Here is a 15,101-nt window from a genome sequence, read left to right as displayed (position 1 = left end):
CCTAATTCTAATCCCAACCGTAAATGTAATCCAAACCCTAACCCTAACTTTAGCCCCAACCCTAACCCTAACTTTAGCCCCAACCCTAACTTTAGCCCCAACCCTATCCCTAACCCTAACTTTAGCTCCAACCCTAGCCCTAACCCTAACCCTAATGGGAAAATGGAAATAAATACATTTTTTTAATTTTATTATTTTTCCCTAACTAAGGGGGTGATGAAGGGGGGTCTGATTTACTTTTATAGCGTTTTTTATATCGGATTTTTATGATTGGCAGCTGTCACGCACTAAAAGACGCTTTTTATAGCAAAAAAGTTTTTGCGTCTCCACATTTGGAGACCTATAATTTTTCCGTATTTTGGTCCACAGAGTCATGTGAGGTCTTGTTTTTTGCGGGACGAGTTGACGTTTTTATTGGTAACATTTTCGGACATGTGACAGTTTTTGACCACTTTTTATTCCGATTTTTGTGAGGCAGAATGACCAAAAACCAGCTATTCATGAATTTCTTTTGGGGGAGGCGTTTATACCGTTCCACGTTTTGTAAAATGGATAAAGCGATATCTCATTTATATCATTTTTTTATGTTTTGGCGCTTTTATACGATAAAAGCTATTTTATAGAAAAAATAATTATTTTGGCATCGTTTTATTCTGAGGACTATAACTTTTTTATTTTTTTGCTTATGATGCTATATGGCGGCTCGTTTTTTGCGGGACAAGATGACGTTTTCAGCGGTAGCATGGTTATTTATATCCGTCTTTTTGATCGCGTGTTATTCCACTTTTTGTTCGGCGGTATGATAATAAAGCGTTTTCTTTTTTTTTTTTTTTTCGGTGTTCACTGAAGGGGTTAACTAGTGGGACAGTTTTATAGGTTAGGTCGTTACGGACGCGGCGATACTAAACGTGTACTTTTATTGTTTGTTGTTTTTTTTTTTAGATAAAGAAATGTATTTATGGGAATAATATTTTCTTTTTTCTTCTTTATTTAGGAATTTTTTTTTTTTTTTTTTTTTTTTTTTTACACGTGCAAATTTTTTTTTCTTACTTTTTTACTTTGTCCCAGGGGGGACATCACAGATCGCCGATCTGACAGTTTGCATAGCACTCTATCAGATTGGCGATCTCACTCACATCGCTGCAGGCTTACCAGCGCCTGCACGGCACCCGGAAGCACTTCCTGCAGGACCCGGATGCAGCCCCGCAGCCATTTTGGTTCCGGGGACTGCAGGGAGGAGACGCTCGGTACAAGGTGAGTACATCGCCTTGTACCGATCGTCTCAGGGAAGCCCGCAGGGAGCCCCCTCCCTGCGCGATGCTTCCCTGTACCGCCGGTACACTGCAATCATGTTTGATCGCAGTGTGCCAGGGGTTAATAGTGCCGGATGTCAACTGCGATAGGCAGCTGACACCCCCCCCCCCCCCCCCCGTGAGCGCGGCCGATCGCTATGACGTACTATCCCGTCGGTGGGAATTAAGGCCCACCCCACCTCGACGGGATAGTACGTCATATGGGATTAAGGGGCTAAAAATATTTTTATACTTTCTCATTTTTTTTTTTTACTTTATAACATTGTCCCAGGGGGGACATCACTATATAATGTCATATCGCTGATCTGACACAGTGCTATGACAGGCAGTGTAGGAGGCTTGCCGGCGCCTGCTCTCAGCAGGCACTGTTAGGCCACCTCACTGAAGGATCCATAAGGACTCCCGCGTCCATTTTGGATCTGGGGTCTCCATGGAGACCACCGGAACGCGATTGTTCTCTATGCCGCAGTCACTACTTACAGGGGCATCAGAGGGGTTAAATGCCCACGATTGGCGCAGATTGTGGGCATTGCTGCGAGGTGTCAGCTGTCACATACAGCTGACACCCGCTCGCGATCGCCGCAGCGCTCACCGTGAGACCGTGGTGATCGTGCTGCCATACTACTACTGTGATTTGCGGAAATGCTACTTTCACATATCAGGTTTTTTGCATCATGCACAATCCGGCGAATTTTTAATTTTTATCATAGAGCTGAATTAGCGCTGGATTGAGCCTGATGTCCCAACGTTTCATCCGTTTTTTGCCAGATCCATCCGTCTCTCTCAGGAAGTCACTGTATTCCCCGGTATAAAAAAAAAACGAATCCGTCGCATCAGTTTTTCACTATTTGCGACGGATCCGTTTTTTTTATAAAATTAGCCGGATTGTGCCTGAAAGAAAAAACCTGATATGTGAAAGTAGCCTTAAACAACAACCATGAGATGGATTTCATCAACCAATGTATTATTTTAATCAGTATAACGGTGCCGACCTGACACTGTAGGTTAATCAACACAATCCTGCTGACGGGTTCCCTTTAAAGGGGTTGTCCGGTCAAAACCGATAAGTCTGCAGTCACTCTGTGTGATTGCAGACTTATGAATCCCCCCAGCGCATGCACTGTGCACTGTAGGAATTCGCCGATTTCAGACCCAGGACCATCAGGTATGCAGGTATGTATGCGCTATACATACATCGGGCAGTGGGCGTAGCTATGATTCATACACTTGTATTGAGTGAGGCCACACCCCGTCTAGTTACATGGGCTCTTCCGACTTGAGGGCTTGGCCTCACTACATACAAGTGTATGGAGAGCGAGGGTGTGCCCTCTGGCCAGAGGTATGTATAACTCATACATACTTGCCGATCCCAGGTCTGAAACCAGCAAATCCCCACAGCGCATAGGGGATTCTTACATCTGCAGTCAGACTTTTGACCAGACAACCCCTTTTAAGTCTCCTTTTAGCCTTCTTTTCTGCAAGCTAAATATTCCCAGATCCTTTAACCGTTCCTTGTAGGACATACTTTCCAGTCCGCTCACCGTCCTGGTAATAATAATAATCTTTATTTATATAGCGCTAACATATTCCGCAGCGTTTAGGGTATGTGTACACGTTGCGGACTGGTGTGCGGATTTTTCCGCACTGATTTTAATAAATCCGCAGGGCAAAAACACTGCGTTTTTCCTGTGCATTTACCGCGTTTTTTGTACGGATTCTACTGTGGTTTTACACCTGCTGTTTTCTATTATGGAGCAGGTGTAAAACCGCTGCGGAATCCGCACAAAGAATTGACATGCTGCGGAAAATAAACAGCTTTTTTTGCCGCAGCATGTGCACAGCGGTTTTTATTTTCCATAAGTTAACATGGTACTGTACACCGCATGGAAAACTGCGGATCCGCAGCGTCAAAAACGCTGCGGATCCGTAGTAAAAACCACAACGTGTGAACATGGCTTTCCAGTTTAACAGCTCTAGCTCTTCTTTGAACTTGCTCCAGTTTTTCAGTGACTTTTTTAAAATGTGGTGCTTAGGACTGGACACAGTATTCCAGATGAGGCCTGACCAAGGAGGAGTAGAGGGGGATAATTACTTCACATGATCTAGACTCTACTTTTTTCTTCATACATCCTAGAACTGTGTTTGCCTTTTTTGCTGCAGCATCACACTGTTGACTCATGTGCAGTCTGTGATCTATTAGGGTATGTGTCCACGGTCAGTAAACACTGCTTGTCAAACACGCAGCGTCCAGATGTTCCAGCATAGTGGAGGGGATTTTATGAAATCCCGTGTCCACTATGTGTGGAAACACGCATCCGACTTCCCTGCGACTCCGGACATGCTGCGCGTCTTTTCAGATCGCAGCATGTCCGTGTTACCTGCGGCGACGCTGCGTCGCCGCAAGTAATATCACAGGGCGCTATGCGAGGGTGCAATGATCCTGGATGTGTACAGTTAACACATCCGGCATCATCGCGTCCCAGAAAGGGGGCGGGGCTTAGCGCCGAGCGGCTTCGCCGCTCCGGCAATACCGCCGGCCATCCTGTCCGTGGACACGTACCATTAGTATTCCCAAGTTTTTTCACGTGCTGTTGCTTAGTTTTATTTCTCACATTCTGTAGATGTTGTTTTTTTTTTCTTTTTTTGCCCAGATGTAAAATTGTGCATTTCTCAATTTTAAATACCATTCTATTAGCTGCTGCCCATTGTTCAAACTTATCTAGATCTTTCTGTATCCTTTCTCAATCTTCTCTAGTGTTTGCTATCTCTCCTAGCTTTGCAAATTTGATTAGTTTACCTTCAGTTTCCTTATCTAGTTCATCAATTTTATAAATGATCAACACTGGGGCCAAGACAGAAACCTTAAAAACTCTTCAAATTAATGGAAAAAATGTGCCACTGTTGTGCTTTTTTTGACAGCTAAATCGGAACTTGCAACAGAGCCTCTGATGCAAACTTCGCCTTACATGGCTGCCACTATACTACATCACAATGCTCAGGCGATTTACCCAACACGGAAATGTCTGTAGAACACTGAAATGGCAGCCCCCACTTCTGTCTGAATTCCTGGATAAAGATGACTTAAAACATTCCTCTCATCGCAGCCATTGTGGTCAATGAAAAACTTTCACAGCATGGCAATTGACGGACATAATGGGATATGTGAATCAGGAAAGCAACAGTCAGTCCGTACTTGGCCCGTGACACACGGATGAGTGATTCTGGCTTTGTAAAGAGTTCAGGCCAATTTCACATGAGCATATAAAAAAATGGATTTTCATCCATGTGTCTGGTTTTTATAAATCAATATTTTAAAATGCACATGATCATGAACAGTTTTGTATTTTAGTAACAGCAATGCATCCATGTTGATTGTTTTTTAGTGCACCCACATACTTGAATAGAGAAGTTTTACTAAAATCAGTTGACATACTATTTGATATGCTAATCTGCACAATCACTAAATGTAATAATACTAGAGTAGCCTTCTCTCCAACGCCATGGCAGACCAGTTACTTATACTTGGATGGCAAATTTAATTTATTCCTAATAAAAAAAATTAAGATTTCCTATTAAGGGGGGGGGGGGGGGGGAATAATCAATATTCTGTCTATGCTGGATTGAATGTTATCTAAGGCATTACTACTCTTTGCCCACTAGAGGGCGGATGTGCTCTAGTATTAACTCCTTCAGCCCCCAAGCCTGTTTTCACCTTCATGACCAAGCTAAATGTTACAATTCTGACCAGTGTCACTTTATGAGATAACTCTGAAATGCTTCAAAGGAGCCCACGGATTTTGAGTGTATGTTCGTGACATATTGTACTTCACGATAGTGGTAAAACTTTGTTGATATTACTTACGTTTACATTATTTGTGAAACTATCAGAAATTTGGCACAGATTTAGCAATTTTCTACTTCACATAAGCACAATTTTTTAAACTTAAATTTGTTAGGAAGTTACAAGGGTTAAAAGTTGACCAGCGATTTCTCATTCTTTCAACAAAATTTGCAAAACTTTTGTTTGTTTTTTTTAGGGACCACATGACATTTGACATTTGAGGGGTCGATATGACAGAAAATACCCAAAAGTGACACCATTCTAAAAACTGCCATTCTTACAAACCAGACTCTGATCTTTATAACCTACAGCAGTGTTTCCCAACTCTCGTCCTTAAGAGCCACCAGTGGGTCATGTTTTCAGGATTACCTTAGTATTGCCCAGGTGATTATTTCATCACCCGGACAGACAAGAATTCCATCGCCTATGCAATACTAAGGAAATCCTGAAAACATGACCTGTTGGTGGTTCTTGAGGACTGGAGTTGGGGAACACTGGATCTATCTGCTGCATCTGACACTGTGGACCACCTCAGTATGCTCGGTTCTTTCACCCTCAAAGAAACTGCTCTCCCCCTACCTCTCTGACAGCTGTTAGGGCTAGCGGAACGCACCAAATAATTAGAGAAAAGGAATAAGGTGCATTCGCAGCCCGGGGTCCACCATGCAGAGATGGAACCTGCTGCTAAGCCATGATGGACTATATGGCAGTACAATGAGGATACACACACGGGTTAACTTCACCCGGTGTGAAAGAAGCAAACCCTGTGGCGTCACAGGGCCGCAGTACCGCATGTAACAGAAATAATAATTAAGTAGCACGAGAGTGCATGCGGTGCCGCATTGGCGGACGCCACTAACCACCCAGACTTGGGTTTGGAAAGCGCGGTGATAGCGCACAGCGCCGCACTGGTGGTCAAAGCAATAGACGCTGTTTGTGTACTATGTTGGTAAAGTCGGGCGCTAGATTACAATCATCCTCCTTACGCGAGCATTCAAACACAAGGGAGGAGATGATTAAAGAGCGACTTTCACTCACAACACACACACACATAAACAAGTGTATACTAGTGCATGGCCGAGTGAACCTTTTATAGCTGCAGCAAGTTCAGGACCTTCCTAGAGGACCAATAGGAGCTACTGCAGTACCTGAGCATGTGATCCCAGACCTCCACTGAGAGGTCGTCCTGTGGGCATGCTCAGAAGTGGAAAAGCAGGACTTAGTCCCAGAGACGTCTGCTCGCCGCTGACCAGTACAGGCTACAATGGCAGAGCCTGGAAAGGCAGCAGTAATCCTTTGCACATAACCAGACTGAGCGAGACGCTGGGCCGACGTCTCCGCTGAGCAGGCTCCACTGTGGCTGATGCAGAATGAGAGACCGCAGCAGACATGGTTCGAGATTCCCCCTGTGCAGCGGCGGGAATTCGACTCCTAACAACAGCTCAGTGAATCAAATGGCGCCTCCTCTTCCCTGTACTGTCGGGGTTCCTCACAGTTTAGTCCTAGTTCCGCTCCTCTTTTCACCAAACTTATTGGACAAATCATCTGATTTGGTTTACGGTAGCATCTCTATGCAGATGACTCCCAATTATACACAATATCTGCTGACATCACCTACCATCAAAAAGTCCAATGTAAATAGAAATGGTCTAGCTGAAAATGTCATCTGGTGCCACAAAAAAAAATCAAGCTGCTGTACAAGGACCATCATTGCAAAAATAAAAATGTATAGCTCTCAGGAGACAGTGATGCAAAAACAATATTTTTTTTTTAATGAAATTGTTTTTGGGCCATTCCATAGTTACGGGTGTTACATTCACAGCTCAACATGTATAAAATAATAAGGAAATATCACCTAGCCAAATCAGTTTGTGTCTGCGAATTGAGATACTGATTTGGCTTTTATCCTAAGTTATATTGCACGACTCGTTAGAGGGTTTATTGTGACTTGTAGGATCGCTACTTCCAACAGGTGGCGCTATAGAGTTAAGTCCTCTTTTTCTCAGAAGAGGCAATTTGCATATTTAATTTCCCAGAGGAGCATTGTACAGCAAATAAGCCTCCTTACCTTGACAAGCCAGAGATGGTATGTCACTCTCCATAAGGAGAAACGATACCCCTTAGACCCCAGTCCAGAGCCTCTCACCTAGCCAAATCAGTTCTCATGCTTAGCACTGATGAGGGCCAACAGCCCGAAACACCATGTCTGGGAATTGAGATACTGATTTGGCTTTCATCCTAAGTCATATTGCACGACTCGTTAGAGGGTTGATTGTGACTTGTAGGATCGCTACTTCCAACAGGTGGCACTATAGAGTTAAGTCCTCTTTTTCTAAGAAGAGGCAATTTGCATGAGGAAATATACAACTTTTGTTTTTACGGTGTAAACATACAAGTCTGGGAAAAAGTAAGAGAGCACTGCAGAGTTTTATAAAAATCAGCTTCTCTACATGTCTGACAGCCATTCCATTCCAGTGTCAGTTGAATTCCAACCAGAGTACACCTTAGGCCGGGGTCACACTAGACCGTAATACGGACGAGTGCTATGTGATAAAAAATCGCATAGCACTCGGCCCAATGTTAATCTATGGTGCAGCTCCCATCATCCGATATTTTCTCCACCGTATTCAGGATCCGAGTGAAATCGCAGCATGCTGCGATTGTCAGCGTATCTTGGCCGAGACTCGCCAATGCAAGTCTATGGGTGCGAGAAAAAATCGGATTACACACGGACCATGCGTGTGCATTGCGAGAAATACGGAAGACTTCTCCAGGTGACAGGAAATTGAATCATCCATTATCAGGAAGCTTTGGCATGCTAATTTATGGCCCACGCTGGATTGCAAAGCAGGAAGCACGCCTCCACGGAGTGTACTGTGTAGCAGCATGGCCAGGCATATAAATGTTGAGATGCTGATTGCTCTGGTCCATGATAGACCAGAGTTATGGGACCAACGTAAGACGCAGCATGGAGGGCAATCTGTCGCCACATGTTCCCCGATTTTGATGAGCGACCTCAAGAGGTTCAGCAAGAAATTTGTAAGTACCATCCTTTACCAAAAAATGGGCTTTTATATTGGGTTCAGGAGAAAAATAGGCATGAACACATCATATGTGGTGTGTTTATGAGTGATGTAAATGTTCAAAGCTCTTGGTTGAGGCTACAAAAACATTAACAAGACACACCAATATGGTTCCAATATAGTAGCTACAGTTGTTGTGGATTCTGTTTGTGGGCTCCCTCTGGTGGTTACTGCTGGTACTGGGTGACTTTGGTGGGTTGCGGCCTTTGGTTTCCACCTGTCCATCAGAGGCTGGGTGTTTCCTATTTTACCTGGCCTTTCTGTCATTCCCTTGCCGGCTATCAATGTATTCAGATGTGCTCTGTTTGGTTCCTGCCTACCTGCTCCCAGATCTTTCAGGATAAGCTAAGTGCTGATTTTCAGTTGTTGGTTTTTTTGTCCAGCTTGCTTATTATGTCTCTATGCTAGCTGGTAGCTCTAGTGGACTGAGGTTCTCCCCATGTGCCATGAGTTGGCACATGGGTTCTTGTAATCTCAGGATGGTTTTTTGATTAGGGTTTTTTGCTGACCGCTCAGACCCCTTTTGTATCGTTCTGCTTTCTAGTTTACAGCGGGCCTCAATTTGCTGAACCTATATATATCATCTCTATGTGTGTGCCTTCCTCTCATTTCACCGTCAATACATGTGGGGGGCAACTATACCTTTTGGGGTTCATTCCTCTGGAGGCAAGTGAGGTCTTTATTTTCTCTGCAGTACTAGTTAGCTCTTAGGCTGGTGCGTGGCGTCTAGAACCAACGTAGGCACGCTCCCTGGCTATCTCTAGTTGCGTTTGTCAGGCGTAGGGCAGCGGTCAGCCCAGGTTCCATCACCCTAGAGCTCGTCCGATATTTTGTATTACTTTGCTTGTCCCTTGCTATCCCTAGCCATTGGTGATTCATGACATACAGTCCTTTCATATATTACCAAGGGAGTTTTATGTCCCCTTAGGCTCCAGGGCCTGTGTGTGATTGCAAACTCTGGACCTGTTGGAGTTATGTGCTTGGCCAGCATGGTGGCTCAGTGGATAGGAGTCCTGGGTTCAAATCCCACCAATGACAAAATATGCAAAGAGTTTGTATGTTCTCTCCGTGTTTGCGTGGGTTTCCTCTGGGCACTCCGCTTTCCTCACACAATCCAAAGACATACTGATAGGGAATTTATATTGGGAGCCCCATTGGTGACAGCAATGATAATGTCTTTAAAAAACTGCAGAATATGTTATCGGTATCTAAAAATAAAGATTATTTATTATTATTTGTTATTCCCAAAACAACTTTTGATTCTTTGCAGTGAATGATGTCACTAGACGCTGGCGGAGTTGCCGGGATCAATACCGGTGTGAACGTCAAGTTTCTGGGCGGAGTGGTGATGCAGCACCCAAAAAAAGGAAATATCTTTATTTTGATCGGCTGAATTTTCTTGCACCGGTGATGGAGCTCAGACCGTAAGTGCATGCATGTCCCAAAATCTTTTACACATCTTCTAACGTGAATATGTTTCTAATTTTTTCCTCTAAAATCATTTGTGAAATACAGAACAAAGTCCAATCTGACAGAAAGAGAGACTGCATCTGACTCGGAGGTGGTGATTGACCCCATTGGTGAAGGTTCCGAAATGGCTGGACCATCAGGGCAAGCACCAAGCAGCAACCAATCACAACCAGCAGCAGCGTCTTCTGCCACACAGGAGGCCAATCCAGAGGTTGAGGAAGGAGGCCAGAGCAGCAGTCCAACCTTGGCTCTGGATACATCACCACAGCCTACTACAAGACCAAACCGTGGTCGGCGCAGAAGGGTGGCTTCTAACCCTGGCACCAGGAGGCAAGTGGATACAGGGGTGTTGGACTATTTGTCAAGGGCTGCACATGACGATGGGGAGGAAGCGTACTTCCGCAGTCTTGCACGCTATTTACGCCCCATTCCACGCTCGCTCAGGCTGCGGACCAGAGGTTGTCTACAAATTTTTATTGATGCGGCAACACCCCCAAACAACCCCACTCATGTGTTCAACTACCTAGAACGGTGGCAAATGTCACCTACAAATGTTCTGGCGGTGCAAGACCTTCCACAGGAACCAAACCAAACAGTTGCAGCACCCCCCTTGCCACGTATAGCTCCACAACAACAGCCTGCCCAAAACATCCAACAACAACAAAACAGGCCAATTAATGAATATCCAGCAAATGCCCAATCTGACCACTTGAACAGACACATGTTTGGAGGCTGGTCCCAACATGTGTCTGCTCGACATGGCCATATTGGGGGGTATGACCAAATGGGTCAATACAGTACACAGGACTTTATGCCCTTCTACCCTCAACATCCAGTTTTACCTCACACACAGGATAGAAACTTGCAACAACACCCTTCATATATATCTGCCATACCACAGGTTGACAGTCTGGTTGGTCCACCACCTAGGCCAAGTTCAGCACATGCTGGACACCCGCCATCTCCATCGCCACCCCCAACCTACCAGAACCTGTAAGTTCTGTTCCAAACGTTTCGGCAGGTCATTTATGCTTTTTATTGTTAAAAGTTATTTGCGCCATTGGCATGTTCTTGGTTCTGGTTTACTCTGGTTAATATGCCTACAATTACATATGATGTCAATATGTTTTTGGCAAATATATATATGCTTTGAGCAGTAAAAATGTTTTTAAAAATATGAGTGTTATGTATTCTTAGGACTAAAAAGATGATGTGGCAACTTAACAATTTTTTTTTAAGGTAAAAGGAGAAACATACTACACAATTCAAACATGAACATTATGCTATTTATTAACTAACAATATAACTAAACTTTAAAGCACAACAGCATTGTCTTGCCAATCAGTCGCTCCCTCTGGTGACACAAAATAATTTGTTAACACATCACAAACTTTTAGGCCTGAGGGCTGACGACGAGAAGGAAGAACACGTGGAGTAGTCAAGACAGTATTAGCATAATCAATTTCAACAGCAGCAGATGATGGGCAATCATGGTATCTAGTAAAGTTGTGAAGAACAACACATGCTTTGATTACACCATTGACATTGCCTTCACTCAGTTGTATTGCGGACTGAAGTACCCGCCATTTAGCAGTGAGAATGCCAAATGAACACTCTACCAGACGGCGGGCACGGGAAAGGCGCAAATTAAAAATTCTACGCCGGTAGTCCAGGCCTCTCCGTGGATATGGCCTCATGACGTTCCTGGATAATTGAAACGCCTCTTCTGCTACCATCATGTAAGGCACCGCATCCAAATTCGCCCCTGGTAGGTTACTTGGGGGTGGGACATCCAAATCATTCTTGCGCAGCCGCCGACCCATAATGGAAGAACTAAAGACTCGAGAGTCTCCAGTTCTCCCATAGGCCCCAATATCTACAATTATAAACCTGTAGTTGCTGTCGACTAGGGCCAACAGCACTACAGAGAAAAACTATTTATAATTATAGAATTGGGTCCCTGATCCCGGCGGCTTACGCACACGGATGTGCTTTCCGTCCAGAGCCCCAATACAGTGCGGAAACTGGCAGGTGTCCTGAAATCCTTGGGCAATACGTAACCAATCGGACATTTTCGGCTCAGGCATCACCTCTTGATGGAGTCTTCTCCATATTTCCGTGCATGTATCCCTCACAATTCCCGAAATTGTCGATTTGCCAAGTAAAAACTCTAAATGCAGTGCCGCATATGATATTCCAGTGGCAAGGAAGCTAAAAGAAACAAGAGAATTTGTTTACCCTACAAAATTAAAACATTACAGTGTTCTCTGGGCCAAAACTACAATTAGATAAATAATATGCCATGATTCCTCAAACATTAAGGACATGTGATGGCTTTGATGTTCGATTCACTAAAATATTCTAAAGTAAGCCAAAATTATGTAGAAGTTTACTAACCATTTAAATAGCTAATTTTCACAATGGGTAATACCATTAAACACAAATCTTTGTTTGGAAACAGAGGATTTATACATACCGTAAAGTAAGGATAAGGCGCTCCTCTGCAGAAATTGATTTGCGCATCCTGGTGTCCTTCTTGGTAATCCCTGGTCGCAAAATCTCCAACAAAATATCAAACGTTTGTATTCGCATCCGACAATAGTTGAAGAACTTGTCTGGATTTGTCCTCAGAGCAGCATACAGACGGTTGAAATGTCCTTTATTGATCCGTTGCTTCATAAGTGGATGTACCCACATCTGTCTCCGCCTCCTCGGATCTACAATTACTGGGTATGGCTCTCCAAAACGTTGGGAAAGTACCCAGTTGTAAAGCACACGCTCTGTGGTGTTAAAAGTCAGTAGATCCGACATGTTGCTCATCAAGCAGAAGTGCACCAACACAAGCAGGGACTCTACTGCCTTGATTGGTGGCTGCCACCTGTTTTAGGGCCCTTAAATAATGTTCTGGGTGATGATTTAAATTTTTACAGGTGCAAAAACCGTTATATGTCCATTTTGCAAGCTTGCGAGAAAATCTCGGCATACGGATGGCATACGGATGTCACACGGATCATTTGATGCGAGGAAATCGCATCCTCGCACTGCACACGGATCACTGTTTTGGAAACATTTGTGCGATTCTCGGCCGTGAAAAACGGACCGTTTTTTTATACGTTGTGTGTGTCCCCGGCCTTATTCTACTTAATGTGCTTCTGATTAGGTGATCACCTGAATTAAATCATACTCAACGAAGTATAAAAAACACTGCTGGTGTTCACAATCCACTTGCAATAGGACAAGCTGGAAACAAATGCTAGTAATATCCCAAAAGTAATAGGAATGAAAAGCTAACTTTTAACCATGCCAAAGGAGTTGAATAGAAAAGTCTTGAGTGAGGAAAAGAAGGGCTCAATTCTGGCTATACTAGCAGAGGGACACAGTGAGCATTATGTTGCCTCCATCTTAAAATTTCTAAGACGGCAGTCCATTACAACAAGGTCAAGCAGCAGACATTGGGGACAACAAAGCTCCAGACCGGCAGAGAGCGAAAATGACTCTCCGCTGATCGGGATGACAGTCATCTTATTGAAATGTCACTCAGCAACTGCAGGATGACATCAAGTGACCTACAAAAGGAATGGCAAATGGCAGTTGGGGTGATGTGCACGGCAAGAACAGTTCGTAACAGGCTCCTAGAGGCAGGACTCAAGTCATTTAAAGCTAGAAAAAAGCCTTTCATCAATGAGAAGCAAATTATAGCCAGGCTGAAGTTTGCCAAAGACCATAAGGATTGGACCATAGAGGACTGGAGTAAGGTAATCTTCTCTGAGGAGTCCAATTTTCAGCTTTGCCCAACACCTGGTCATCTATTGGTTAGACGGAAACTTGGAGAGGCGTACAAGCCACAGAATCTTGCACCCACTGTGACATTTGGTGGAGGATTGGTGATGATCTGGGGATGCTTCAGCAAGGCTGGAATCTTTGCGAAGGATGTGGGAATCGACCCGCATACAAGATTATCCTGGACAAACAGTTGATTCCTTCTGCTCAGGCAATTTTTCCCAACTCTATGGACTGGTTTGTCCAGCAGGACAATGCGCCATGCCACACAGCTAGGTCAATCATGGTGTGGATGAAAGACCACCACATCAAATCCCTGTCATGGCCTGCCCAATCTCCAGACCTGAATCCCATTGAAAACCTCTGGCAGATGGATAGTCTCAAGCCATCAAAGAACTGCTGAAATTTTTGTGCCAGGAGGGGCATAAGGTCACCTAAAAGCAGTGTGAAAGACTGGTGGTGGAAAGTATGCCAAGAATCATGAATGTTGTGATTAAAAATCATGGTTATTCCACAAAAATAATGATTTTTCAACTCTTCCCTTGTTTCTAAATGATTATGAACTTGGTCTTTTTGCATTATTTGAGGTCTGCAAGCAATGCATTTTTTGTTATTTTGACCATTTCTCATTTTCAGAAAATAAATACAAAATTTATGGCTTGCAACTTCAGAGACGTTTTCAGTTTATAGATTAAAAGAACAATTTACATTTTACTCAAAAATATACCTATAAAAGGGCGTAACTATAGCGGTCGCAGCTGCGACGGGGCCCGTCCGTCCAGCAATAGTGAAGGAGAAGGACCCAATCATTATGACCCGCAGCAGGGAGGCGTCACCGCAGGTCCTCCAGTTACATGGAGGAAGATGGATTTAATGCGGTCACGTGATCCAACCTTGTGACTGGAGAGAGGCGTGTCCACAGGTCCTTCAGCCACACCAAAGGGAAAGACTGGTCGAAGGCAGCTGGTGCTGCTTGAGTGAGTGGCTGAGTGCCTAAACCTAAAAAGCTGCAATCTGTTGCTGCGTCGTCCTCCTCCTGCTGACGAAGGGTCCCTTAAGCCTCAGATCTGCATTTGTCCTCCTGTTATTAGCAGCCGCTTGGTGCCAGGAGCTGTGCATTGTATGTGAGTAGTGGCAGGAGGCTTCCGCATTGCTTTCAGTCATTCCCTGTTCTGCTGCCCTTATGATACGCATCTGTCAAATCACCTTTTTCAGCACAAATTAGTTCTATAGTGATTGACCCTTTATCTTATTGGATATAGTCATGTCAAAACCTTATGGTTCAGCTTATTCAATAGTGAATTGCAATGGATCAGATTTTGGGCTGTGCCACACACACTTGAGAAAACAGAAGGGGCAGGGGCGTAACTAACATGGTCGCAGCGGTCAACGCTGGTACCGGGCCTGGCAGGTCAGGGGCCTGGCAGGTCAGAGGTACCCGACTCCCCCCGCCGCATTGAACTATACTGGCGTCTATGACAAAGGTACAGTTGAAAGCAATGATGGAGGAGAGAGCGTCAGCTGATGCTCCCTCTCCCATCACTCCCCTCTGACACTGCGTGTGCGCGATGACATCACTTCATCTCGCACCCGCAGTGTGCGGGGCCCAGGCAG

The 15,101-nt window shown here is 44.4% G+C and overlaps 2 protein-coding genes across 2 annotated transcripts in view; one reads left to right on the top strand and one right to left on the bottom strand.

Moving 5' to 3' along the window:
• Positions 1 to 10,792, top strand: part of LOC143764805 (uncharacterized) — a 29,327-nt gene extending 18,535 nt beyond the window's left edge. Inside the window, exons 2-3 of the mRNA XM_077250786.1 lie at positions 9,508 to 9,661; positions 9,753 to 10,792. Coding sequence (XP_077106901.1) covers positions 9,508 to 9,661; positions 9,753 to 10,704 — 1,106 coding nt within the window. The 3' untranslated portion in view covers positions 10,705 to 10,792. The remainder of the gene's footprint in view (positions 1 to 9,507; positions 9,662 to 9,752) is intronic.
• Positions 1 to 15,101, bottom strand: part of ADK (adenosine kinase) — a 511,546-nt gene that overhangs the window by 438,245 nt on the left and 58,200 nt on the right. The window lies entirely within an intron of this gene.

This window comes from Ranitomeya variabilis, chromosome 4, assembly GCF_051348905.1.
Source record: "Ranitomeya variabilis isolate aRanVar5 chromosome 4, aRanVar5.hap1, whole genome shotgun sequence".
Taxonomy (NCBI): Eukaryota; Metazoa; Chordata; class Amphibia; order Anura; family Dendrobatidae; genus Ranitomeya; species Ranitomeya variabilis.
This window is presented reverse-complemented; position numbering and strand designations above follow the sequence as displayed.